Source organism: Nomascus leucogenys, chromosome 18, assembly GCF_006542625.1.
Source record: "Nomascus leucogenys isolate Asia chromosome 18, Asia_NLE_v1, whole genome shotgun sequence".
Classification (NCBI taxonomy): domain Eukaryota; kingdom Metazoa; phylum Chordata; class Mammalia; order Primates; family Hylobatidae; genus Nomascus; species Nomascus leucogenys.
The window spans coordinates 88,577,429-88,605,328 of NC_044398.1; the positions used below are offsets into that span (position 1 = coordinate 88,577,429).

Sequence of the window (27,900 nt, forward strand, 5' to 3'; positions counted from 1 at the left end):
TTTAATTTAAGATTAAATTTAACCTTCAGCTGAAGCAAGACCGACAGGTAAGAGCAAAGTGTAAACACATCTTTTGTGAAAAAGAAAAGGTTGGGTTCATGGAACTTTCTAGTACTCTGTTGAAATCAAGAAGGGCACACACATTGTTAGACAATAGAAGAGGGGAAGAGGATTTAAGCCTCAGAGCCTTCACAGGTACATTATGAGCCAAAGCAGCAGAAAATAACAAGCCATCTGAAACATGGTTTTGGCACTGTGATGCTACACATGAGAAACTCTATTAATGTGATAACTGGAACTGGGGTTATTTAAAGATTATTAAAATCAGGAACAAACCAGTTATTCACAACTGTACAGTTATACCATTTGCTTTCTTTCTTTCTTTCCTTTTTTTTTTTGAGACAGGGTCTTGCTCTGTTGCCCAGGCTGGAGTGTAGTGGTGTGAGCTCATTGCAGCCTTGACCTCCCAGGCTCAAGCAATCCTCCCACCTCAGCCACTGGCATAGCTGGGACTATAGGCGTGTGCCACCACACCTGGCTAATTTTTAAAACTTTCTGTAGAGATAAGGACTCACCGTGTTGCCCAGGCTGGTTCTAAATTTCTGGCATCAAGCAATGTTCCTACCTCAGCCTCTGAAAGTGTTGGGATTACAGGCGTAAGCCAGTGGTCTGGCCTTTTTATGACAGGATTACCAGCAACGGTCTGCTAACCAGACTTTCTTTCTTTCCTTCATTCATAATAAATAATTTAAAAAGTCATGGTCATCTATGAGGAAGATAATCTGGATTTCCAGTTCCTTGAGCTCCCTGACTCATATTCCAGAAGATCCACTATGACCCCAAGGAGGTGGGCTCCAAGTGTGCGACCTTTCAAACACTGCTGTTCCCATTAAGAGAAAGCCCATTGGCCGGACATGGTGGCTCACACCTGTAATCCCAGCACTTTGGGAGGCTGAAGTGGGAGGATCACTTGAGGTCAGGATTTTGAGACCAGCCTGGGAAACATAGCGAGACCCCATGTCTGTTAAAAAAAAAAAAAGCAAGAGAGAAACCACATTTTATGGGCTGTCTGTGCTACCAATACAGGCTGAGCATTACCTGAGGAGAATATTGACTTTGGGGAAACCTTCCCATTTTTCTCTGCATTCTGGACATTCTGTTTTCTTTGAAGATGCCCACCATAAAGCAAGGCAGTGACGGCAGAAGCTGTGTCCACAGTTCAAGGTGGTGGGGTTAACCAGGATGTCGTAGCAGCAGTGGCAAGAAAATTCACTAACAGAAATCTGAGGGCCGGTGCTTTTGAGAGGTTCGTCGTTCTCAAGGTCCATTGTGTTCAGATAGTTTTTCTGAGGTTCCTCCATCTTTTAGCAAATTCTGGGTTCCAGAGTCATAAAAAATTTCAGACGTAGAAAACTGCTGCAAAACATCATTAATCTAGAAAAAAAAAACAGAGACAAAAATAAGGCAAATAGTAGTTGTTTGAAGAGCAGTTAATATAAAAGTATTGACATTCTATTGAAGAGCTAATTTTTTTTTTTTTTTTTTTTTTTTGAGATAGAGTCTTGCTCTCTGGCCCAGGATGGAGTGCAGTGGCATGATCTCGGCTCACTGCAACCTCCACCTCCCGGGTTCAAGCAATTCTCCTACCTCAGCCTCCCCAGTAGCTGGGACTACAGGTGCAAGCCACCACACCCAGCTAATTTTTCGTATTTTTTTTTTTAGCAGAGACGGGGTTTCACCGTGTTAGCCAGGATGGTCTCGATCTCCTGACCTCGTGATCCACCTGCCTTGGCCTCCCAAAGTGCTGAGATTACAGACATGAGACACCGCGCCCGACCTGATTTTTTTGGGGGGGGGCGGGGAGGCTTTCTGATAAAGACCAGAAAACCTTCTAGACAAATTGTAAAGGCGATGTAATACTAAAGCTCTAATTTTTATTAATTCATTCATTCATTCTCAACAAGGCTGGAGTCCAGTGGCACAATCACAGCTCACTGCCGCCTTGACTTCCCAGGCTCAGGTGATCCTCCACCTCACCCTCCTGAGTAGCTGGGACTACAGGTGTGCACTACTATGCCTGGGTAATTTTTTGTATTTTTAGTAGAGATGCAGTTTCGCCACGTTGCCCAGGCTGGAGCTCTGATTTTTTTTTTTCTCTCTTTTTTTTATTAATTTTTTTTGCACACAAAACAATAAACATTTTCTAAAAATACATACAAACAAAAAGATGCATATCAAACATATTAGGAAGGTTGCACATGGGAAGACGGGGAATAGAAATGGGGAGTGGGAATTAAAGAAAATAAATGAGAGAGGGACTTTGTATGGATCAATGATAATAACTCAATCCTCTATTTGACAAAGAAGAAGGAGAAGGAAGAGGAAGAAAAAGAAAGTGGGATAAAGGATCAGAAAGGGAGGAAAATAGAAAAAATTAGAGTATGACTCCAGGGTGGAGCTCTGATTTTTTAAAGTGACAAATTTGATTTATTAAAATCTACATACCATAAACCACAAAATCAGCATTCAATTTCTTTCTGGCCTGTTAGACTTTTCAAAAGTAGTAAAGCAAAATAATACGTGTGGTGGAAGGTTCAATAGACTCGAAGGATGTGGGCAGAGATTTCTGGATCATTCTCCTTCACTAACTTCCTTAGAAAATGAAATTTCCCTGATCTCAGTGTTCTCAATTAAATTTCCCTTTTTTTTTTTTTTTTTTTTTGAGACGAAGTCTCACTCTGTCACCCAGGCTGGAGCGCAGTGGAGAGATCTTGGCTCACGTCAACCTCCTGCCAGGTTCAAGCAATTCTGCCTTGGCCTCCCAAGTAGCTGGGATTACAGGTGCATGCCATTGGGCCCAGCTAATTTTTGTATTTTTAGTAGAGTTGGGTTTTCGCCATGTTGGCCAGGCTGGTCTTGAACTCCTGACCTCAAGTGATCCACCCTCTTCAGCCTCCCAAAGTGCTGGGATTACAGGTGTGAGCCACCACATCTGGCTTTAATATTTGTATTTTTAGTAGAGGCAGGTTTTCACCATGTTGGCCAGGCTGGTCTGGAATTCCTGACCTCGAGTGATCTGCCGGTCTTGGCCTATCAAAGTGCTGAGATTACAGCTGTGAGCTACTAAGCCTGGCCTCAATTAAATTCCCAAAGAACTTTCCAGGTCTATGATTTTAAATAAACCAGCTTCTTGGCCGGGTAAAATGTCTGGGGTTGGTAACAACAGATATGCTTCCTGTAAATAACACTTTTTGTGCACACAAATCTGCCTTCTCATTAGGCAATCATTATTTTATAAATATTTGACTTCAGAGGCTCTAATGCAATTCCAAGAAGTGAGTGAAGCCTCATTTTCCAGCTGTGCCAGGCCAAATCTGCCATGACTCAATATACCCTTTCCCCCCGGATCAACCCAAAAATGCATCTCATGCCCTCTGGATCCAGCCAGCTTGGTGCCACAGAAATGCTAAAGTTACTAATACGCAAATGACAAAGGTACGCAAATGACAATGGACCATTCTCTTCTTGTTTTCATCTGGGTTTTAGAAGATATTTTTAAAATTTTTTTTTAATTGAGAAGTAGTATGACACAGATCTTGGAGTTAGACTCTTAGCTCCCCCAAGTCACTAGCTCTGTGACTCTGCAGAAGTTACTCGAGCTTTCTGATCAAGTTTCCTCAACTATGAAATGGTGGTCACAGTACACAAACCATCAAGATTTCTTGTGAGGATTAGAGACAGTGAAGGAAAGTGGCTCAGAATTTGTATGGTGTAAATACGGGATATAGAAATGATTATTCATATTATTTCTGGTTAGTTTCTCAATCTTGCTATTGTGAAGGAAAAGAATGAAAATCGCTCTCCACCGCCCACACTGGCCACGCAGGGAAGGGCTCATGCTTGATCTCTGGAGGCACAGTGGTTAGGAATACAGGTCCCATGGCTGGGCTGCCTGGGTTCTCACCCCACCTCTGCCATTTACCAGCGGTGAGGCTCAGCTTGCTCACCGTATAGATGAGGGACAACGACAACACTTAACCACAGTGGGAGTTTTGCAGCATTAAAGAAGAGAATTCGAGTCAAGTGCCTAGTACAGAGCCTGGCACATGGTAAGTCTACCATAAATGGTAACAATTCACTGGATTTTTATTTTATTTTTTATTTTATTTTTTGAGACAGAGTTTCGCTCTTTTTGCCCAGGCTGGAGTGCAATAGCGCAACCTCAGCTCACTGCAACCTCCGCCTCCTGGGGTTCAAGCGATTGTCCTGCCTCAGCCTCCTGAGTAGCTGGGATAACAGGCATGTGCCACCACATCCGGCTAATTTTGTATTTTTAGTCGAGACAGGGTTTCACCAAGTTCGTCAGGTTGGTCTTGAACTCCTGACTGCAGGTGATCCGCCCTCCTTGGCCTCCCAAAGTGTTGGGATTACAGGTGTGAACAACCGAGCCTGGCCCCATTCACTTGATTTTTAAAATACAGTGATCAGAGAATTTTATCATCCTTTATAGGGTACAAAATTTTACATATGACATAAAACACCATATTTTAAATAAGTAAATCTAGAAATAGAGATCAGAAGATAGTAGTAGGTGTGTTTAATGGGGGACGGTTATGAGTGACTTTTTTGGGTTTTTTTCTGCATTTATCAAGTTGTTTTTTAATGGAAACGTGTGATTTGTATAGTAATTGTAAAAAACATAATACAGTTGTAAAAAAATATATTGTATTACTTGTGGCCAAACATAGTGGGAGAGCTTCAACTCAGGGAAGAAACACAGCTACATTTTATGCCCCATGTTAAAGCATGGAATGGAGATTACTCATCCAAGCAATAAAAAGATAATTAGCTCAAGATAAGATAAACATAAATTTAAAAAATATAACTAGGCTGGGCGCAGTGGCTCATGCCTGTAATGCCAGCACTTTGGGAGGCCGAGGCAGGCAGATCACCTGAGGTCAGGAGTTTGAGACTAGCCTGGCAAACATGGTGAAACCCTGTTTCTACTAAAAATACAGAAAGTAGCTGAGCGTGATGGCAGGTGCCTGTCACCCCAGCTACTTGGGAAACTGATGCAGGAGAATTGCTTGAACCCAGGAGAGACAGTTGCAGTGAGCAGAGATCTTGTCACTGCACTCCAGTCTGGGTGACAGAGTGAAACTTCAGCTCAAAAAAAAAAAAAGGATGGGAGCAATCTTCCACATAGTCCCTTCAAAAACCATTCTTTTAGGCTGGGCACGGTGGCTCATGCCTGTAATCCCAGCATATTGGTAGGCTGAGTGGGAGGATCACTTGAGGCCAGAAGTTTGAGACCAGACTGCGCCACATAGTGAGACCCTGTCTTTATTTATTATATTTTTTGAGACAGTCTTGTTCTGTTGCCCAGGCTGGAGTGCAGTGGCACCATCTAGGCTCACCGCAAACTTCGCCTCCCCAGTTCAACGCCATTCTCCTGCCTCAGCCTCCCGAGTAACTGGGACTGCAGGCGCCCGCCACCACTCCCGGCTAATTTTTTGTATTTTTAGTAGATATGGGGTTTCACTGTGTTATCCAGTTTAGTCTCGATCTCCTGACCTTGTGATCCGCCCGCCTCGGCCTCCCAAAGTGCTGGGATTACAGGCGTGAGCCACCACGCCCGGCCGAAGACCCTGTCTTTACAATAAAATTTTTTAAAAAGTTGGCCGGCTGTGGTGGCGCAAGTCTGTAGCCCCATCTACTTGGAAGGATTGCTTGAGCCCAGGAGTTGGAGGTTACAGTGAACTATGATTGTACCACTGCACAGCAGCCTGGCCAACAGAGCAAGTCCCCACCTCTAACAAAACAACAAAAAACCGTTCTTTTTCTCTTCATTTTTTTTTGAGACAGGGTCTTGCTCTGTCGTCCAGGCTGGAGTGCAGTGGCACGATCTGGGCTCATTGCAACCTCTGCCTCTCAGGTTCAAGTGACTTTCCCATCTCAGCCTCTCTAGTAGCTGGGATTACAGGTGCCTGCTGCCATGCCCAGCTGATTTTTGTATTTTTAGTAACGACAGGGTTTCACATACAAAAAAATTAGACAGGCGTAGTGGCAGGCGCCTGTAATCCCAGCTTCTTGGGAGGCTGGGGCAGAAGAATCGCTTGAACCCGGGAAGCAGAGGTTGCAGTTAGCCGAGATCGCACCATTGCACTCCAGCCTGGGTGACAAGAGTGTGACCCTGTTTCAAAAAAAAAAAAAAAAAGAAAGGGTTTCGCTATGTTGGTCAGACTGATCTCGAACTCCTGCAAGTGATCTGCTTGCCTCAGGCTCCCAAAGTTCTGGGATTACAGAAGGAAGCCACTACGCCTGGCAAAAAACTGTTTTTTTTGTTTGTTTGTTTTTTAAGACAGAGTCTCGCTCTGTCGCCCAGGCCGGACTGCAGTGGCATAATCTCGGCTCACTGCAAGCTCCGCCTCCTGGATTCACGCCATTCTCAGGACTCAGCCTCCAGAGTAGCTGGGACTACAGGTGCCCGCCACCACGCCTGGCTAATTTTTTGTATTTTTAGTAGAGACGGGGTTTCACCGTGTTAGCCAGGATGGTCTCGATCTCCTGATCTCGTGATCCGTCCGCCTCAGCCTCCCAAAGTGCTGGGATTACAGGCGTGAGCCACTGCGCCGGTGGAAGTGCCTTTTAAGTGATAAAATCTAGTTCCAACACCAAAGTTAGAAGCTGTGGTGTTTTGACTTGGGTAAACACACCCTTCTGCACTGGCAATAATTAAAGGCCTCTTTGAGAAGGCCTCCAGCTCTTAAGGATGTTTACAGTTGTTCTCTGCACACGTGGCTAGCTCTCAGCAGCAGGCTGCAGGCGTTAGAAGCAGCTCTCAGCTACTTTTCTCATCACTGTTTTCTCCATCTCAAAGGCTCCAAAGACAGGGGGTAGGGGCAGGATGGCGGGGAGGACAATCATTCTATTCGCACCCCTGGTGCTCCATTCATATGGATGCACTTGTGTTTAGGAAATTGTAACTGTTAATTACCCACTTTAGTTAGTTGATCTTAGCCAAACGGCCCAGAAGCAATAATTACTTAGTTCAAAAACGAATGGGAAGAATGACTGGGTTTGGGAAAATCTACAAAACAGCAAACAAACAACTTTAATACCATAGACTGAACACCATAGAACTGAAAAGGACAGCAAAACCTCAGGAGTTCCCATAGGCACTGAGTTACTCTGAAGAGCTGAGGTTTCTCAATAAAAAGGTGGGTCTTCAACTGGAGTCTGGAGAGATGCCTTGGGAAGTCTGAATCCCATGCCACGACTGTGTTTCTGTATGGTACGTCCATGTTTCTGGAAGGCAGTCTATAGGGTTTATTAGGCTCTCAGAAGGGGCCAACTCCCAGAGGAGGTTAAGAGCTACTGCTGATCTATTGGGATAAGAGGGTGTTAATGTGCGACACAATTCTGCCTCTTGCAGTGGTTATAAGGAAGCAGGTGAGCCTCACCACGGTGACACACCATTATTATCATGATCATCCATCTTCTGTGTCCTGGAACAGTCTCACCACCAGCAGCCACCGCCCTACCGGGGCAACATCTGGCCTGCAGGGAGGCTTTCCTTCACCTGGTGTTTTTTCTCCCTTTTCTTTTTAAGTTAAATGAGGTGCCAGCATTTACAAAAAAAATCTGATATGACATAAAAATCTAGATTCCTGGCTTCTCTTGAAAAAAAAAACAAAAAAACAAACAGGCCGGGCGCGGTGGCTCACGCTTGTAATCCCAGCACTTCGGGAGGCCAAGGCAGGTGGATCACGAGGTCAGAAGATCGAGACCACAGTGAAACCCCGTCTCTACTAAAAATACAAAAAATTAGCCGGGCGTGGTGGCGGGCGCCTGTAGTCTCTGCTACTCGGAGAGGCTGAGGCAGGAGAATGGCGTGAACCCCGGAGGCGGAGCTTGCAGTGAGCCGAGATTGCGCCACTGCACTCCAGCCTGGGCGACAGAGCGAGACTCCGTCTCAAAAAAAAAAAAAAAAAAAAAAAAAAAAGAAAAACAAACAAACCCGGAGATCTGGCAACAATGGAATCGCATCACGCATGACAAGATCGGCTCCAGTGGAGGAACTCAGCAGCGGTGCCAGCGTCAGCTTGCCACATTCCTCTCCCACCTGTCCATTTCAGTTCTGTTACCTGCCTGAACCCCGAGCCTTAATCCCCTGTCCCATAATGTGATGCCTTCTTCCAAGTGTACTAATGGGTATATATAGTTGTTTCTAGGCAGCTTGGCTTTAGGCTAGTTAGCTTTTGGAGTTCTGTCAGCTTCCAGCTTTCCTCTCTCTCTTTTTTTTTTTTTTTTTTTTTTGGAGCTAGGTCTCACTCTGTTGCCCAGGCTGGAGTGCAGTGGTGAGATCATGGCTCACTGTAGCCTCGACCTCCCCAGGCTCAGGTGATCCTCTTGCCTCAGCCTCCTATGTAGCCTGGACTACAGGTATGTGCCACCACACCTGGCTAATTTTTTGCAGAGATGGGATTTTGCCATGTTGCCCAGGCTGATCTCGAACTCCTAAACTCAAGCGATCTGCCTACCGCGACCTCCCAAAATGCTGCGGTTACAGGTGTGAGTCACTGTGCCTGACCAGAGCTTTCCTCTCTCTTGATTTCACGTCAGGTTGTTACTTATCATTGTTGGCACAACTGACAGGAAACCAATATCATAATCTCTGAGGATTTGGACAATTCTAAGATATATAATCAACATGACCTTCTCTATGTTTTCCCGAAGACATGCCTAACTGACAAAGTATAATTATCTTTAAATCCCTAAAAGAAAAGGAAAGGCTGGTAACACACACAATCTCCCAATGATGCATGTAACTAAAGAACTTGTTTCTGGCCTGGCGTGGTGGCTCACGACTGTAATCCTAGCACTTTAGGAGGCTCTGTCTCCCAAAATGGAGGTGGGCAGATCCCCTCAGGTTAGGAATTCGAGACAAGCCTGGTCAACGTGGTGAAACCCCGTCTCAGGCCATCCACCCGCCTCAGCCTCCCAAAGTCCGGGGAAGAATAGCCACGTTCATCCCAGCATCCCAGAACTAAGAAATAAGTTCTTTTTTTTTTTTTAGACAGAGTCTCGCTCTGTCACCCAGGCTGGAGTGCAGTGGTGCAATCTTGTCTCACTGCAACCTCCACGTCCCGGGTGCAAAGGATTCTGCTGCCTCAGCCTCCTGAGTAGCTGGGATTACAGTCGTGCACCAGCATACCTGGCTAATTTTTGTATTTTTAATAGAGATGGGGTTTTGCCATGTTGGCCAGACTGGTTTCAAACTCCTGACCTCACGTGATCCACCCATCTTGGCCTCCCAAAGTGTTGGGATTACAGGCGTGAGCCACTGCACCCAGGCTAAGAATTTTTATCCCCTTACTTATAAAGATCTTGTGATGGCCGGACGCGGTGGCTCAAGCCTGTAATCCCAGCACTTTGGGAGGCCGAGGCGAGCGGATCACGAGGTCAGGAGATCGAGACCATCCTGGCTAACACGGTGAACCCCCGTCTTTACTAAAAATACAAAAAATTAGCCGGGCGTGTTGGCGGGCGCCTGTAGTCCCAGCTACTCGGGAGGCTGAGGCAGGAGAATGGCGTGGACCCAGGAGGTGGAGGTTGCGGTGAGCCGAGATCGCACCACTGCACTCCAGCCTGGGGGACAGAGAAAGACTCCGTCTCGAAAAATAAAAAAATAAAAAAAAATAAAGATCTTGTGATGTAATGATTAACTCTTTAGAAATTGTAACCTTTATCCAGAATCACAGGGAAAATAAAAAAAATTATAATTTTCAAACCACTTGGTTCAGCAGTATATGATCATGGTTGCACCCCTTCACTCAACATACATTTATTATCACCATTGTATATGGCTAATATTTTAAGAATGATCCTTTTAAGGGCTAATTTATTGGAAGTCCAGCCTGAAAAATATGATTTCAATCATTTCTTTTTGAGAGACAGGGTCTCACTCTGTTGCCCAGGCTGGAAGGCAGTGGTGCAATCATGGATGACTGCAGGCTTGAACTTTTGGGCTCCAGTGATCCTCCCACCTCAGCCTCCTAAGTAGCTGGGACCACTGGCATGTGCCACCACACCCAGCTAATTAAAATTTTTTTTGTATAGACAGGGTCTTGTTAAGTTGTCCATGATGGTCTCGAGTTCCTGGGCTCAAGCAATCCTCTGGTCTCGGCTTCCCAAAGGGCTGGGATTATGGCATGAGCCCAGCTGACCTCGATTGTTTCTTAGCAAGAAGGTTCAGTGTAAGAATAGAAAGATTTTGGCTTCTATGGGCCTCTGGTTAGGCTAAATTCTCTCGTTATATATTAACTGACAATAGATGACTTCTTTACTTCGCAATGATTGCCTGTATTTATCACCTTATTTTTCCAGGGTACAAACTGAAAAAAAAAATCAAAGAGAGAAATTAAACTTCTCTAGCAGCAGGGAAAATACAGCATTGGAAATAAAATGCATTGTAGGAAAAGAAAAATGACTTCTTTTTTTTTTTTTTTTTGAGGTGGAGTCTTGCTCTGTCACCCAGGCTGGAGTGCAGTGGCACGATTTTGGCTCACCTCAACCTCTGCCTCCTGGGTTCAAGCGATTCTCCTGCCTCAGCCTCCCGAGTAGCTGGGATTACAAGCACGCACCACCATGCCTGGCTAAATTTTTCGTAGAGATGAGGTTTCACCATGTTGGCCAGGCTGGTCGCAAACTCCTGACCTCAGGTGATCTGCCTGCCGTGGCCTCTCAAAGTGCTGGGATTTACGGGCGTGAGCCATTGCACCCTGCAACAATTATTAATATTTACTGAGGCCTTATAATATTAAGGGCATAACAATCATATGGAATAAGTATTACTACCATGTCCATTTTGCAGATGAGAAAATGGAGTTCTAACTAGTAGGGCAGAGCCATGTTTTAAATCACGGTCTAGTCCCTGGTTGGAAACCAGGTGGAAACACCAAAAGAAAAGAAAAAAAATCATGGTCTCACTTAAAACCTGTCTTCGTAATATGCCATTATCCTGATAAAGTAATCAATAACGGTTATTAGTTCAAATGACTGATTTACTCCTTTATCATCTAGGCCATATCATAGAGATGCTACTGCACAGCTGAGAAAAACAAACTAGCATTTGACCACACTGCATTTTGGAACATGAACTCTAGCTGGTAGCTGTTAGGGTGAGCATGCAGAGACATTTACAATAGAAATAGTGGTAAGAATGGGTGAGGGAAACCCCTATTTCTGACACTCCAGGTCTGTTCCTGGAGACATCACTATAACTACCAGCAGAATACTACAGAAATTATTAAATATCTAGAGTGCCCACCCATTTATAGTGACTACAAAATTAAAACGTGCTCAAATGTAAGCAAGGCAAGGTTCAGGAACCGCAAACAGAACAGAATACGATGCGCACTGCCTGCAGGCGGCAAAAGCGGGCTCTCCCATTAACATAAGAGAAGCATTAGGCCGGGGCGGTGGCTCACGCCTGTAATCCCACCACTTTGGGAGGCCGAGGCGGGCGGATCAAGAGGTCAGGAGTTCGAGACCAGCCTGGCCAATATGGTGAAACCTTGTATCTACTAAAAATATTAAAATTAGCTGGGTGTGGGACTCCATCTTAAAAAAAAAAAAGAGAGAAGCATTTCCAGTCACTTACTGTATAAAACGTTGAATTTTCAAACTCCAACTAGATTTTTTTTCTGGACAGGGTCAGAAACCAGTAGAGCAAAGGTGACTAGCTCCTCTAGATGCTGACTTGCTGCCTAGACCTTAAAGCCCTGTGATTTACTGCCTTAGGTGGTGCTAGGTAAGACGGACGTGGGCTGAGAAGGCTATCCTGGCTCTTGCTGGAGCCTGCCCTCTTTCATTTCTCATGACATATGTTCAAGGACCCATCCTGTACTATACTCTGTAGATATTCAGTAACTCAGATAACTATCAAACACTATGGGTAGTTACCAAGTTACCCACACCTTAACTATTGGGTTTTGTTTGTTTTCAATCTTTTATGTCTTTGAGATTGAGTCTCACTCTGTCGCCCAGGCTGGAGTGTAGTGGCACAATCTTGGCTCACTGCAACATCTGCCTCCTGGGTTCAAGCAATTCTTGTTTCTCAGCCTCCCAAGTAGCTGGAACTACAGGCGCCCACCACCATGCGCAGCTAATTTTTGTATTTTTAGTAGAGATGGGGTTCCACCATGTATCCCAAGCTGAACTTGAACACCTGAGCTCAAGCAATCTGCCCGCCTTGGCCTCCCAAAGTGCAGGGATTACAGGCGTGAGCCACCGTGCCTGGCCTTGGACATTTTTCCTTATCCTCACATTGTTCCCTTCATCTGTAACACGGCTTCACAACACTGCTGGGTCAAAAATATCCAACTGGAAAGACCCAAATCAACTGACACTTGAAAGTCTTTAATGACTAACTCCTCAACACCCAAATTAATCTTTCTTGTCTCTCTGCATTAGCATAACTTTTATTTGTGTACGTTTTCTCATCTCCTGGACTATAATTTCCTTAGGCTGTAGAGCTGAAACAGTATGGTCTTAGGAGTGACACTGATCTGGGTTCCAAATCGGGTCACGATTTATTCTTCCTAAACTTCCTATTTCCCACTGGTCCGTTTAGGATAATCATGTCAACTTCGAAGGGCTGTTGGGAGGTTTACTTTAAAAAAACATTTTTAAGAGACAGCGTCTCCCTATGTTGCCTAGGTTGGTCTGGTCTCCTGGGCTCAAGGGATACTCCCACTTCCGCCTCCCAAACTGCTGGGATTACAGGCGTGAGCTACGGAGCCCCGCCCTGCTGTGAGGTTTAGATGACAAACTATCTATAGGTACTCAAAGTTTGCTGTGTGGCTGATCGGCATTATTAACAGAATTATCAATAGCAGCGTTTATTGAGTGATGGCTACCTACTTAGTGGCACTGCCAAACGCTGGAGCCAAAAAGCAAACAAAAAGAACTGCCCTGGAGAAATACAATGTTTCCATCAAGTTTATTGATATGGGGAAATGCAGAGCACACCTGTCAGGATACACCCAGGCTGGATGTTGACAAAACAGCAGCGACAAGAACAAACAAAACAACCCCATCAGCACGTGCAGTCCGTGCCGGCTCGGGGGTGTGTCCTGGGAAGAGAGTAAAGCTCTTTCCTATTGGCGATTTGGAGCGTGACATCAAGACCACCCCCTTGCAAATGACCGACCAGTGGGCTTTGGCGGGGAGGACCCAACGGCGACAGTTGAGGGCTTAACAGCGCCTAGGCTCTCACTTTCTCTTTTCCGCTAAAGCTGGGATGCTGCCTCCTGCCCCGCCAAAGATCCCCGTTTAGACACAACCTGCCTCTTACTTGTCGCCCCCTCCCGCCAGCTTTTTTAATAAAAGAAAATTCTCGGCCGGGCGCGGTGGCTCACGCCTGTAATCTCCCCACTCTGGGAGGCCGAGGCGGGTGGATCACTTGAGGCCAGGAGTTCCAGAACAGTCTGACCAACATGGTGAAACCCCGTCTCTACTAAAAATACAAAAATCAGCCGGGCGTGGTTGCGCGGGCCCGTAATCCCAGCTACTCAGAAGGCTGAGGCAGGAGAATGGCGTGAACCCGGGAGGCGGAGGTTGCAGTGAGCCGAGATTGCTCCACTGCACTCCAGCCTGGGCGACAGAGCGAGACTCCGTCTCAAAAAAGAAAAAAAATGAAAATTCTCTTTTGCATATGCTATTTCCGAGCCGCAAGTCGCAGCATCAGAAGAGCCGAGTTCTTGCCTGGCCCCAGCCTGACTGTGGGATTTCACTTTCTCCCTTCTGCGCTTCAGTCACCCTACTTTAAAGAATGGGCACAATCGCTCCGCCTCGGGCCAGGAACGTGCCTCGACAATTAGACCGTAAACTCAGCGTGGCGACTATCAGGAGCCTCATCAATTCTGGTCCGGCTGCTGCAGGGTGTGGCAAGCGCTCCTGGCGGGCAGGCGCCCCCGTGGTCCCCCTCCAAGGTGTTTCGAAGCGACACCTCCTCCTTCCCGCCCTAGGGAGCCCCTGGAGCGAGTGGCTCTGACCCTGACCCCCGAAAGGACGCAGGCAAGGCCCAGCGACCGGCTGTGCGGACGTGGGGCTCTCGGGAAGGGATAGCGCGGGTGGCCAAGCTGGGGTCCGAACCCCGCGGCCAGGAGTGGGGATGCTCAGGACTCGGGCCTGCGTGAGGAGAGGCCCCGTGCGCCTCCTACGACCCGGCCTGGGAGGCTCCGCAGAAGGGATTCCTGCTCCGTCTTCCACATCACTCCCCGATGTCAAGCCCGAGTCGCCCCCTCAGCACCCCCCAGCCGTGTCGCGGCTTACCGTTACACTCGTCCCGTGCCAACCGGGCCATTATTCTCAGCCCAGACCCCTGCGGGAGCAGAGGAAGACGTAGAGGCTTCGCTACCGGAAGTAACAAGACAGACTGAGGGGGAGAGTGCCCCAGACCCGTGACCACAGAGGAGAGGCCGCTCTCCTTTCACAACCCCCCTCAACCCGGCGACCTCCCCGCTGCCTAGAGCGGCCACTCCCAGCCGGAGGAAGTGGTCGCATGCGTAACACCGCCGGTCCCGCCCCTTCCTCTTCATCTGCAGACCAAGTACCCGGGCTCGGCAGTCACAGCCGAAGGGCTGACGGGTGTGTGTAAGTGTCTGCTCCTCTGGGGCGGCTGTTCTTGTATCAAGCTTTGCCTAGAAATTAAAATGATATTACAAGGCCGCACTGTACTCTCTACAGTTAATTTTTGCCTTCACATTTTATGTAGAAAATCACAGGACTATACGTTCAATTTGCGGTGTTAAGAATCGGAATTAAATGACTTTTATTTCTATTAAAATATTTTTTTCGTAGAGATGGGGTCTCGCTGCATTTTCCAGGCTGATCTTGAACATCTGGCCTCAAGGGATCCTCCTGCCTCAGCCTTACAAAGTGCTGAGATTACGGGGTGCGCCACCTCGTACAGCTTGAAATGATTTTCTTATCACCACGTTTCGTCCCTTCCCAGCGTCTAGGTCACAGCGTCTAGAACTTATGCTGATTGTCAGGTTTTGTTTTGTTGCTGTTTGTTTTTGAGACAGAGTCTCACTCTGTCACCCACCAGGCTGGCGTACAGTGGCACGATCTCGGCTCACCGCAATCTCCGCCTCCCGGGTTCAAGCGATTATCCCACCTCAGCCTCCTGAATAGTTGGGACTACAGGCGTGCCCAACCACGCCTGGCTCATTTTAAAATTTCATTTTATAAGGCCGGGTGCGGTTGCTCACGCTTGTAATCCCAGCACTTTGGGAGGCCGAGGCGGGCGGATCACGAGGTCAGGAGATCGAGACCACGGTGAAACCCCGTCTCTACTAAAAATACCAAAAAAAAAAATTAGCCGGGCGTGGTGGCGGGCGCCTGTAGTCCCAGCTACTCGGAGAGACTGAGGCAGGAGAATGGCGTGAACCCGGGAGGCGGAGCTTGCAGTGAGCCAAGATTGCGCCACTACACTCCAGCCTGGGCGACAGAGCAAGACTCCGTATCAAAAAAAAAAATTTTTTTTTCATTTTATTTTTATAGAGACAGGGTCTCGCTCTGTTCCCCAGGCTGGTCTGGAACTCCTGGGCTCAGGTGATTCTCCTGCCTCAGCCTCCGAAAACGCTGGGATTACAGGTGTAAGTCATGGCGCCAGGCCCTGATTAAACAGTTATTTATACAGATTTATTAATACGGTACTTCCCAGTTCACATTGATTAGCACCACTGAGCCTCAATACAATCCCAGGAAATTGAGGTTTAGGAAGGTTTAATACATTCCAGAACTAATAAGTGGCTGAGATAGATTTTGAAAATAGGTCTTCTAATCAACTTTCTTTTTTTTTGTTTGTTTGTTTTGGAGACGGAGTCTCGCTCTGTCGCCCAGGTTGGAGTGCAGTGGCACAATCTTGGCTCACTGCAACCTCCGCCTCCCGGGTTCAAGCAATTCTTCTGTCTCAGCCTCTCGAGTAGCTGGGACTACAGGGGTGCGCCACCATGCCAGGCTAATTATTTGTATTTTGGTAGAGACGGGGTTTCACGGTGTTGCCCAGGCTGGTCTCGAGCTCCTGGCCTCATGAGCAGTCTGCCTGCCTCGGCCTCCCAAAGTGCCAGGATCACAGGCGTGAGCCACTGCACCCGGCACTAACCAACTTTTCATAGTTGGCTTTTGTGAAAGACCAACCTGAATGTATTCATTCAACCCATGCTTGAGTGTCTACTACGTGTCAGCCCAGTGCCAGGCATTGGAGAATAGCAACTCCAAACTGACATACAATTCCATTAGGGCCGGGCCTCATATGTTGCACTGGACATAGTATTCCCAGAGGCTAATGCAGTAGCTAAGGGTCTCAGCTTTGCTTTCCCTGATCACCTAAGTAACAACCCCTATTGTTCTTTTAATTTAATTTTTTTTTTTTTGAAAAGAAGTCTTGTTCTGTCGCCCAGGATGGAGTGCAGTGGCGTGATCTCGGTTCACATCAACCTCTGCCTCCCGGGTTCAAGGGATTCTCCTGTCTCAGCCTCTGGAGTAGCTGGGATTACAGGCGTGCACCACTGCACCCGGCTAATTTTTTGTAGTTTTAGTAGAGACAGGGTTTCACCATGTTGGCCAGGCTGCTCTTGAACTCCTGACCTCAGGTAATCCGCCCGCTTCCGCCTCCCAAAGCGCTAGGATTACAGGCGTGAGTCAACAAGCCCAGCCAATTTTTGTATTTTTAGTAGAGACACAGTTTCACTATGTTGGCCAGGCTGGTCTCGAACTCCTGACCTCGTGATCCGCCCGCCTCGGCCTTCCAAAGTGCTGGGATTACAGGCATAAGCCACCGGGTCCGGCCTAATTTTATTTTTTTAAGAGACAGGTCTCTCTATGCTGTCCAGGCTGGTCTCGAACTCTTCAGTTCAACGGATCCTCCCGCCTCGGCTTCCCAAAGTGCTAGGCTTACAGGCGTGAGCCACCGCGCCCAGATCCCATTATTCTCTGTTACAACGCCCCGCTCCTTTTCTTAATAGCGATTTTCATGTGTTACCAAATGGCATGTTTGACTCCTGCCTGAATTTCCCCTTACCCCAAATTTAAGCTACAATGGGCCAGAGAGCAAGTTTTCCTGTTCATCACTGTATCTCCACCCCTGTAAGAGTGGCTAGCATAGCCTAGAAAGCCAGTAAGTATTTCCTGGTCGACTGGATGTCGAGACATGTCCTTTTTTTCTACTAAAGTGAATGCCCGCACAAATTAGGCCACGCCTTGGAGACTTCGATAGCCACGCCCCTCCCCTGTCCCTATAAGGAGGGAAAGGAGTCCAGCCTTGGCCCAGCCCCCGCTGCCGCGCAGGCGCTGACGCAAGCGCAGCAGGCGCGCGCTGTTTCCGGAAGTCGCGGCCGGCGTCACCGCTGCTGCTGCTTCAGCTACTGCCGCGGTCACCGCGGAATTCGGCGAGTAGAACCGCTGAGGCGGGCGCGGGCCCGGGCGGGGCCGGGGTTCCGGCCACTCTGCAGAATGGAGATAATCAGGAGCAGTGCGTGTCCGCCGTGCACCTCCCCGCCTCCCCACACCCGGCTGCCCCTGGCCTGCTAGGCCGAGACCATGGCCGGCCTGTTTGGCTGGGCCTGGGGCTGAGGCAGCCCCTCGGGGCTTTTCCCTCCTTAAGCCAGTGCGCCTCTTGGGGTCTTGTCCCGCTGCGGACCGTGCACTCTAGGGGCCTTGTACTTAACTCCTCCAACCCCGGCACCACCCGGGGCCTTGCCTTTCTCCGGCCCGGGAACCCCCCGGCGGTTGTCCCCCCTGGCCCATGCACCCCTCGAGGACTTGATTCCCCTTGCCCCGGTGCACACCTCCAGGACTTTTCCCCTTCCGGCTCTCAGCCTCGGGAGCCCCTCGGCCCTCCTTCCCTCTCCCCTTAGCAGGAATTCAGGCCACTGGTTCTGAGCCTCTTTTCGGTTTCTCCGCAGATTTTAAGAGTAATCTTCACAAAGTGTACCAGGCCATAGAGGAGGCCGACTTCTTCGCCATCGATGGGGAGTTTTCAGGTATCCCTCCCTTGCAAGCTCAGGCTAGCAGTTTGCAGTGCGTAGCCAAGGCTCCTTCAATCCCCCAGCCCCCAACTTCTTCTGCTTGATGGTGGCCTCTTGCTGTTAGTAGCCTTGGGTGGGTTTCACAGGTCTCACTGTTACCCTTTAAACGTTTCAAAAGCACGAAGGAAATGAAGATACGCGTAGGTTTGCGATTGGACTCAGGATTTCAGATAGAGCTGATGGTTTTGGTGCTGCTTAAAACAGTGCGACGTGTACATTGCGGAGAGCTTGACTTAGGGTCAGACTTTTTTTTTTTTTTCTTGATGGTAAAATAGGTATAACATGAAATTTGCCATTTTAAGTGGCTTAACAGTTAAGTGGCATTAAGTACATTCACATTGCTGTGCAAACATCACCATCCATCTCTAGGACTTCTTCATCTTCACAATCTGAAACTCTTTACACATTAAACTCGCCATTCTTCCTTTCCCCCAGCCTTTAGCAACCGCCATTTGTCTCTGAATTTGCCCTTGACATCTCATATAATCTTACAATATTTGCCCTTTTGTGACCTGCTAGGGTCAGGTTTTTGCAGATAAATGAGATATTTCTTTATGCATTGGTGGACGTGTTCATTGCCTGCCTCAACAGGTGTGTATACAGGAAATACTTAACTGACACTTAAAGTTGCAAATTTTTTTCCCCTTTTTTAGGGGGAGCAAAGACTAGTTTTTAAATTGTTGATGTCAATGTGAACAGTTCACTCCCTTTGATATGGATATCCATTTTTGCTGTCTGATTTTCCATGTTTGAATCATGCAGGAATCCATGGAGGGGTAAATAGTATCCTTGGCTTTAAGTAGTTTCTAGTTGGAGTCACTTCCCTAGGAAGCTAAGAGTTTTCACCAGAAATAATTTTCTCTTAACCTTGAAGATACTTTCTTTGTATAGATATTAACCACTCCAAACTCTTGACCAAGACTGGAACTCTGGCAATAATATACTTAGGGATTTACTGATGTCTGCTTATACAAGAATCTTTTAAAGCAGCAAAACTTATTCAAGCATAGAGGTTGTTTTCTTAAATGATTACTGTGTTTTAAGTCACGTTTTAGACACTGGAACTGCCTATTCTCATGTTGAAACATTCGCATCTCTTAGTTCATTATTAGAGGGTTTAACCTGGTGGCCAGTGAAATTAATGCTTGTTTTGAAAAAGTAAGTTAGGGAGTGCTTCCAAGTAACCTTAATTCATGATACGACGTTATAGAGGCACTGAATGGTTGACTGGCATTTTTACGTTAGTATTTATTAGTAAGCTAAAAATGTTTATTTCTTAAAATCTAGGAATCAGTGATGGACCTTCAGTCTCTGCATTAACAAATGGTTTTGACACTCCAGAAGAAAGGTATCAGAAGCTTAAAAAGGCAAGTGGATGTGCTAGAAAATCTTTTTCTTTCTCATGGTAGTCTTCCTTATGTTAAATGATAGAGAAATATTGTTATTAAACTGGTGCATTAAGGTTTTGTAAGTGCAGTATTTTCTCCTCAAACCTAGCCATGAAGTGATTTTTTTTTTGTTTTGTCTTGTTTTAGAGACAAGGTCTAGCTCTGTCACCCAGACTGGGGTGCAGTGGCATGATCATTGCTCTGTGGAGCCTTGAACTCCTGGCTCAAGTGATTCTCCTGCCACAGCCTCCCAAGTAGTTGGGACTACAGGCGCAAGCCACTGTGCCCAGCCAATTTTTTTTTTTTAATTTTTACATATTCTTTTGTAGAGATCGGTCTCACTTTGTTGACCAGGCTGGTCTTGAACTTCTGGCGTCAAATGATCCTCCTGCTTCAGCCTCCCAAAGTGCTGGGATTACAGGTGTGAGCCACCACACCTGGCCTTAACATGTTATTTTAATGATATTTAAAACAGCAAAAATAATTGTTTGCTGGAAAACATTTTGGGGAAGGTTTAGCATTTTCAGTCTTAATTTGATTCATAGGAAATACGAGGCAGTTATTTTAATCATTTGGAAATAGACCTAATATGATTCTTTGGATGATGGATAAATAGGTCCTTAAATGGGAAAAGTATTATGAAATGTATACAAATTAATAATAATGCTGATTCATATGTGTAATCTGTTCTAATTGGAAGTATTCTGCTGAAGTCTCATTGAGTAATTCAGAGAGCCCACCTGTTTGAGAATGCTATGCTCACACGGAATATGCAGCACTATTGTGACAGATGTTTTATTTCCCTTTTCCAGCATTCCATGGACTTTTTGCTATTTCAGTTTGGCCTTTGCACTTTTAAGTATGACTACACAGATTCAAAGTAGGTTGTTTTAACAAACGTTGGGAATTCTGTTTTTGTGGCACAATGTCACCTCCTAAGTCTCCTTTTATCTTATCCCAGGTATATAACGAAGTCGTTTAACTTCTATGTTTTCCCGAAACCGTTCAATAGATCCTCACCAGATGTCAAATTTGTTTGTCAGGTAAGTTCTTTTCTGAATTGCTGGTGAGGCAGCATGGAGATGTGAAATCAGAATTTGGTTCTACTACCAACTTTGGGCTTTGGGGCGAATCATTTCACCTTTGACCTTCAGTTTTAGGGTAATAAATTAATGACCCTGTTATCTCCTTCTTTGCTGTAGAATGAATTAAGGGGGGCCAGGTGCGGCGGGTCATGCCTGTAATCCCAGCACTTTGGGAGGCCGGGGTGGGCGGATCATGAGGTCAGGAGATCGAGACCATCCTGGCTAACACGGTGAACCCCTGTCTCTACTAAAAATTCCAAAAAAAAAGTTAGCCGAGCGTGGTCATGTGTGCCTGTAATCCCAGCTACTCGGGGAGGCTGAGGCAGGAGAATGTCGTGAACCTGGGAGGTGGAGGTTGCAGTGAGCCACGATCACGCCATTGCACTCCAACCTGGGCAACAGAGCGAGACTCTATCTCAAAAAAAAAAAAAAAAAAAGAATGAATTAAGGAATAAGATGCAGAGACAGACAGATAGATATGAGAACATGAGGTTTAGTAATTCTAAAGCTGAATTTGAGAACATAGCTTCGTAACTCCATTTGGGAATTTTATTATCTTACCCCCGAGTTGAACCACCTACACATCAAAACTTGCAGCCTTCTTGGCTGGACATGGTGGTTTATGCCTGTAATCCTAGCAGTTTTGAGGCCAAGACAGGAGAATCACTTGAGCTCAGGAGTCTTGAGACCAGCCTGGGCATAAAATAGTGAGACCTCATCTCTTTTTTAAAATAAAAATAAACAGAAGACTTGGAGGCTTCTCCCTATCCTAACACATTGTCCTCGCATCCACTCCAAGGGTGTAGACCTTTATTTTCTGGAAAAGCAGAGTATGTGTGTATCCTGTCCAAAAAGAGAAAGCCCAGAAGGGGTTCAACTATTTTTGCTGACTTCCTTTTCTCAAGCTTACTAATTAGGAAAGGGGGGTAGAAAAAAAACTACTGTTTCCTCTTGAGGAGAGAGCTTAATTGATGGGTCAATATTAGGGAGGTTCTCCTTCAGGATATTCCCTCTAGAGGTGTTGTAGCTGACCTGGTAGACCCTCAGTAAATATCACTTTTTCCTTTCTGCTCTCTTGATTATCTGTTGTAATGGATAAGGAGAATGTGAATAAGGGGTATGGGTGTGTGGCTGTGTGATTAAAGATAAGTCTTAATCTTTTCTCCCTTAAAATCTTGCATCCTATCTTCTCTCCCATTAACAACATGAATTCATTGGAGTCTTGCCATGTTTCCCTTCTCTTGCAGATTAATGGTAATGTAGTTATGAAAGCCTCGAGGGTAGGCTTCAGAATGATTGAGTTATGTCAAATTCTTTCTCAAAACTGGCAGCATATAAACACATGAAACCCAGAGTTAATCATATGCTTGTGGGCAAAAGAGAAAAGGTGAAGGTTAAATTTTGATCTTATAGACAGTTTCCTAAATTAGTAAGTAAACCAGTTGACATTTTACCTTTACCCTGCAATCAGTAGCTATTTATCAATCACCGTGGTATGGGATACTTAAAGAGTATTTGTAAATTTTCTTTTCTTTTTTTTGAGATGAAGTTTCGCTCTTCTTGCCCAGGCTGGAGTGCAATGGCATGATCTCAGCTCATTGCAACCTCCACCTCCCAAGTTTAAGTGATTCTCCTGCGTCAGCCTCCTGAGTAGCTATTACTACAGGCATGCACCATCATGCCAGCTAATTTTATATTTTTAGTAGAGATAGGGTTTCTCCATGTTGGTCAGGTTGGTCTCGAACTCCCAACCTCAGGTGATCCTCCCACCTTGGCCTCCCAAAGTGCTGGGATTACAGGCATGCACCACCACGCCGGCTAATTTTATATTTTTAGTAGAGATGGGGTTTCTCCATATTGGTCAGGCTGGTCTCGAGCTCCCGACCTCAGGTGATCCTCCCACTTTGGCCTCCCAAAGTGCTGGGATTACAGGCATGAGCCACCACATCTGGCCGATGGCACTCTGTTCTAAATGACCAAGACAAAACTGGTTATTTTGGGAAATGTATTGGAAACAGATCAGAGGAACTTCACCCATTGTATAAACCATGATTGTACACCTGGAATACTTAATACAGTTACAGTTGCCAGCCACTCCTTTAAAAAAAGCTATCATAGACTTGAAGATAGCCCAGAGAGTAATGTCTAAAACAGACGAATAAAAATGCTGGGATTCTCTAGTCTGGAAAAGCAAAGGCAGAGAAAAGGTTTAGACTTTGTAAATTTGGGAATTGTATGAAAAGGTAAATGTATTTTTGGATTTTCTTTGGTCTCTCATTTAAGATTTTTGTTTTATTTAAAATTCTATAGTTGTAGCAGAGTTGCGTACAAGGGCATTATGTTCTGGAGTTAGTAAGTAGGGTGAAAATTGGGTCAAAATCTCTCTCAGAAAGCTCTTTTTTTTTTTTTCTTGAGACGGAGTCTTGCTCTGTCGCCCAGGCTGGAGTGCAGTGGCGCAATCTCGGCTCACTGCAAGCTCTGCCTCCCGGGTTCACACCATTCTCCTGCCTCAGCCTCTCCGGGTAGCTGGGACTACAGACGCCCGCCACCAAGCCCGGCTAATTTTTTTTTGTATTTTTAGTAGAGACGGGGTTTCACCATGGTCTCGATCTCCTGACCTCGTGATCCGCCCGCCTCGGCCTCCCAAAGTGCTGAGATTACAAGCATGAGCCACCGCGCCCGGCCTCAGAAAGCTCTTATCACCCTTAAAGCATATAGGATTTGAGGATGCCACAACTTAATATGGTCTTTAAAAAATAAGACCCAGTGTGCACAGTGAGGTGCTCCCATATGCTTGTCAAGACGTGGAGGAATGGGCTGACAGAACCACACTCACACCCAGAAGAGTGTGTTTGTAGAATAGTGGGGCAGTCAGGATAGCATGACATTTACATCATTTTTGTCTTCTCCTTTTTCTTTTCTTCCTCTTCCTTTTTCTGGCTGAAGAACTGTAGTTGAATTCGTAGAAGGTATTTTATATATATGGGTTGTGAAAAACTGAAGCATAACTGCTGTATATAGAGTAACAGATGTGTTTCTTTTCTTTTCTTTTCTTTTTTTTTTTTTTTTGAGATGGAGTCTTGCTCTGTCACCCAGGCTGGAGTGCAGTGGTGCGATCTCGGCTCACTGCAACCTCCGCCTCCCAGGTTCAAGCAGTTCTCTTGTCTCAGCCTCCTGAGTAGCTGGGACTACAGGCACCTGCCACCACACCCTGCTAATTTTTGTATTTTTAATAGAGACAGCGTTTCGCCATATTGGTCAGGCTGGTCTCGAACTCCTGACCTCAGGTGATCCACCAGCCTTGGCCTCCCAGTGTACTGGGATTACAGACGTGAGCCATCGCGCCTGGCCAGATGTGTTTCTTTTTTTTTTTTTTTTCTTTTCTTTGTTTTTGAGACGGAGTTTTGCTCTGTTGCCAGGCTGGAGTGCAGTGGTGTGATCTTGGCTTACCACAACCTCCACCTCCTGGGTTCAAGTGATCCTCCTGCCTCAGCCTCCCGAGTAGCTGGGACTACAAACACGTGCTACTATGCCCAGCTAATTTTTGTATTTTTATTAGAGACAGGGTTTTAACATGTTGGCCAGGATGGTCTCATCTCTTGACCTCGTGATCTGCCCACCTTAGCCTCCCAAAGTGCTGGGATTACAGGTACTAGCCACCGTGCCTGGCTGTGTTTCCCTTCTTACATCCTTTTCCCATGCCACTTCCTTCCCATTTTACTCCTTTTTTCCTAGCTTTTATGTACATGTGTACATATACACATATGCCTAGACACACATACATATTAGTTTTTTGTTTTTTTTTTTGAGACAAAGTCTCTCTGTCACCAAGGCTGGAGTGCAGTGGTGTTCTCATGGCTCACTGCAGCCTTGACCTCGCCGGCTCAAGTGATCCTCCTACCTCAGCCTCCTCAGTAGCTGGAACTACAGGCACATGCCACCATGCCCAGCTAATTTTTGTATTTTTTGTAGAGCCAAGGTTTTACCGTGTTGCCTTGGCTCGTCTCGAACTCCTGGGCTCAAGTGGTCTGCCCACTTTGGCTTCCCAAAGTGCTGGGATTACAAGCATGTACCACTGCACCAGGCTTACATTTTAAAAAATGGGCCGGGCGCAGTGGCTCACGCCTGTAATCCCTGCACTTTGGGAGGCCGAGGCGGGCAGATCACGAGGTCAGGAGATTGAGACCATCCTGGCTAACACGGTGAAACCCTGTCTCTACTAAAAATACAAAAAAAATTAGCCAGGCTTGGTGGTGGGCGCCTGTAGTCCCAGCTACTCAGGCAGCTGAGGCAGGAGAATGGCGTGAACCTGGGAGGTGGAGCTTGCACTGAGCCAAGATCGCGCCACTGCACTCCAGCCTGGGTGACAGAGCGAGAGTCCGTCTCAAATATGTATATGGAATCCTAATATTCACATTTTATGCAATTCACATTTGCCACTCAGCAGAATGTCTTTTATTTCATAGTGTGGATATATATAATTTGTTTAATCAGTTACTTAATTGAAATTGGAGGCTTTCCAATGGTTATCAGCAATTCTGTAGTCAACTTCTGTGTTCAGTGTATCTTTTTGTATTTGTAAGAATTTTTTTGTATTATAGATTGCCTAGAAGGGGAGTTGTTGAGACATAGGATATTTGCATTTAAAGTTTTGACGGATGTCGCAAATTGTCCTCCCAAATACCTGTTCTCATGTCTTGAATCTTTTCATTTTATTTTTTTTTTGAGACGGAGTCTCACTCTGTCACCCAGGCTGGAGTGCAGTGGCACGATCTTGGCTCACTGTAACCTCTGCCTCCCGAGTTCAAGTGATTCTTCTGCCTCAGCCTCCCAAGTAGTTGGGTCTACAGGTGTGTGCCACCGCGCTTGGCTAATTTTTGTAGTTTTAGTAGAGACAGGGTTTCACCATGTTGGCCAGGCTGGTCTCAAATTCCTGACCTCAAGTGATCTGCCCGCCTTAGCCTCCCAAAGTGCTGGAATTACAGGCGTGAGACACTGCTCCCAGCCTCGTCTCTTCAATCTTGAAAATGTTACATTTATGACAAATCAAAGGTAGTGGCTAGTAAACCCCAAAAGGTTTTGTTAGTTCAAAGGTTTTTTTTTTTTTTTTTTTGAGACAGAGTCCTTATCGCCTAGGCTGGAGTGCAGTGGTGTGATCTTGGCTCACTGCAAGCTCTGCCTCACATGTTCATGCCATTCTCCTGCCTCAGCCTCCCAAGTAGCTGGGACTACAAGAGCTGCCACCACGCCCAGCTAATTTTTTGTATTTTTAGTAGAGACAGGGTTTCACCGTATTAGCCAGGATGGTCTTGATCTCTTGACCTCATGATCCGCCTGCCTCGGCCTCCCAAAGTGCTCGGATTACAGGCATGAGCCACCGTGTCTGGCCAAGTTCAAAGATTTTCTTAAAAATTGTGGTAAAATATACGTAACATAAATTTTACTATTCTAACCGTATTTAAATCTATAGCTCAGTGGCATTAAGTACATTGACACTATTGTACAACCCAAAGAGTGTTGTTTTGATTAGAAAATAAGCAGCTTCAGAAAAGGCATAGATGACTCTGACTTTGAATTCAGTGAGATAAAGGAAAGTAGGATGTTTTGGTGTCTAGTACTAGAAGGACAAAAATGCCTTCCACAGTTTGTCTTTTAGTGCTTTTGTCAGAGACAGAATGTTTAGGTGGGCAGAAATATAAGAACACTCAGCCATGGTAGACAGAAGCCCGCAGACCAAATCAAAATACATTGAGTCTTGGTTCTTGGTTCAGGACAGGATTAAAAAAGAAGTGCGAGTAGGGAAAGATTGCTTGTTGTAAAGTATAAAAGCCTGGACACAATGGAAGTGATTTGCGTGCACTCCCATTTGTTTGTGTGTTTTTCTGTGTTCAGATTGCCTTTTTGTATCTCACCGTTTCAAAATGATTTGTTTTGGTTATTAAAGATATATATGGTATTTACCTTTTAACATAAGATTAAAAAAAATAAGTAAATGAAAATTTGAAAGAAAAGAAAAATGATACAATCACTATGGTATGAATAGAACACAGAATTTGTGCCAAAGAAAGTGTAATTTGTTTGTCCCTGAGCTTCCTAGCAGCAAAGAAAAGAGGGAAACACAGTCATTCCGTGGTCCATAGGATTAGGACAATCCAGAACTCAGGATTAATATAGCTTTCCCCAGAATAGAGACCTCAGAACTTTTACCCTTGAATTATAAGTAAATGATTACTGTAGAAAACCTGATCTTCAGTCACATCTCTGAAGTCAGTACTGTGATGAGTTTAATGGAACTGTTTGTTACCATGTCCTTCAGTCTAGACTGATGGTATAATGTCAAAGTACAGTGTAGTAAAGGGACCAGATGAAAATGATTCAGATGTGTAGTGTAGCCTGCTGATGTTCTGACTTGGCCAAGAATAAAATTAGAGTAGCTACAGTAATGCGTATTTCTTAAGTTCATTTGAGTATGAACTCCATAATTTTGCCATACTTGTGTTTCATCTATAGTATCGTTTACTTAATACAGTGTTTTCGTTTTTTGTTTTTGAGACAGTGTCACTCTTGTCGCCCAGGCTGGAGTGCAGTGGCACAATCTCAGCTCACTGCAAACTCCTCCTCCCTGGTTCCCGCCGTTCTGCTGCCTCAGCCTCCCTAGTAGCTGGGACTACAGGTGCCCACCGCTGCGCCCAGCTAATTTTTTGTATTTTTAGTAGAGACGGGGTTTCACCATGTTAGCCAGGATGGTCTCGATCTCCTGACTTCGTAATCTGCCTGCCTGGGCCTCCCAAAGTGCTGGGATTACAGGCATGAGCCACCACACTCAGCCTGGTTTTTGTTTTTTTTTAAGAGACAGGGTCTTGTTCTGTCACCCACGCTGGAGTCCAGCTGTGTGATCACAGCTCACTGCAGACTTGAACTCCTGGGCTGAAATGATTTTCTGATTCTCCCACCTCAGCCTGTGGGATAGCTGGGACTACCGATGGGAACCACCACACCTGGCTAATTTTTAAATTTTTTGTAGAGATGGGTCTCCCTATGCTACTCAGGCTGGTCTTGAACTCTTGGGCTCAAGCGATCCTCCCACCATCTCCCAAAGTTCTGGGATTACAGGTGTGAGCCACTGCACCCAGCCTAATATACACCTATTTTTAAATAATTTTATTATTTTTAATTGAGGTGGGGTGTTGCCATGCTGCCCAGGCTGGTCACACAAAGTCCTGGGCTCAAGCGATGCAACCACCTCAGCCTCCCAAAGTGCTGGGATTACAAGTGTGAGCCACCATGTCCAGCCCAGTCTAATGTTTTTATTTAAATCTGGGAACA

General features: G+C 45.9%; 2 protein-coding genes and 1 non-coding gene across 5 annotated transcripts in view; 1 reads left to right on the forward strand and 2 right to left on the reverse strand.

Annotated features, from left to right (window-relative positions):
• Positions 1-14,579, reverse strand: part of BFAR (bifunctional apoptosis regulator) — a 36,527-nt gene extending 21,948 nt beyond the window's left edge. For both annotated transcript variants that reach the window (XM_030798056.1, XM_003269306.2), the window contains exons 1-2: positions 14,341-14,579; positions 1,099-1,434 (exon numbers count right to left, since the gene is read on the reverse strand). In XM_030798056.1, coding sequence (XP_030653916.1) covers positions 1,099-1,361 — 263 coding nt within the window. In that variant the 5' untranslated portion in view covers positions 1,362-1,434; positions 14,341-14,579. The remainder of the gene's footprint in view (positions 1-1,098; positions 1,435-14,340) is intronic.
• Positions 1,861-1,922, reverse strand: LOC115831342. The gene has a single exon (XR_004026860.1). It is a non-coding gene; the product is annotated as a U7 small nuclear RNA (small nuclear RNA).
• Positions 14,580-17,377: 2,798 nt separating the features above from the next.
• PARN (poly(A)-specific ribonuclease) overlaps positions 17,378-27,900 on the forward strand; it is a 196,365-nt gene continuing 185,842 nt past the window's right edge. For both annotated transcript variants that reach the window (XM_003269303.3, XM_030798055.1), the window contains exons 1-5: positions 17,378-17,545; positions 17,979-18,056; positions 19,389-19,468; positions 20,302-20,369; positions 20,451-20,532. In XM_003269303.3, the coding sequence (XP_003269351.1) occupies positions 17,527-17,545; positions 17,979-18,056; positions 19,389-19,468; positions 20,302-20,369; positions 20,451-20,532 (327 nt within the window). In that variant the 5' untranslated portion in view covers positions 17,378-17,526. The remainder of the gene's footprint in view (positions 17,546-17,978; positions 18,057-19,388; positions 19,469-20,301; positions 20,370-20,450; positions 20,533-27,900) is intronic.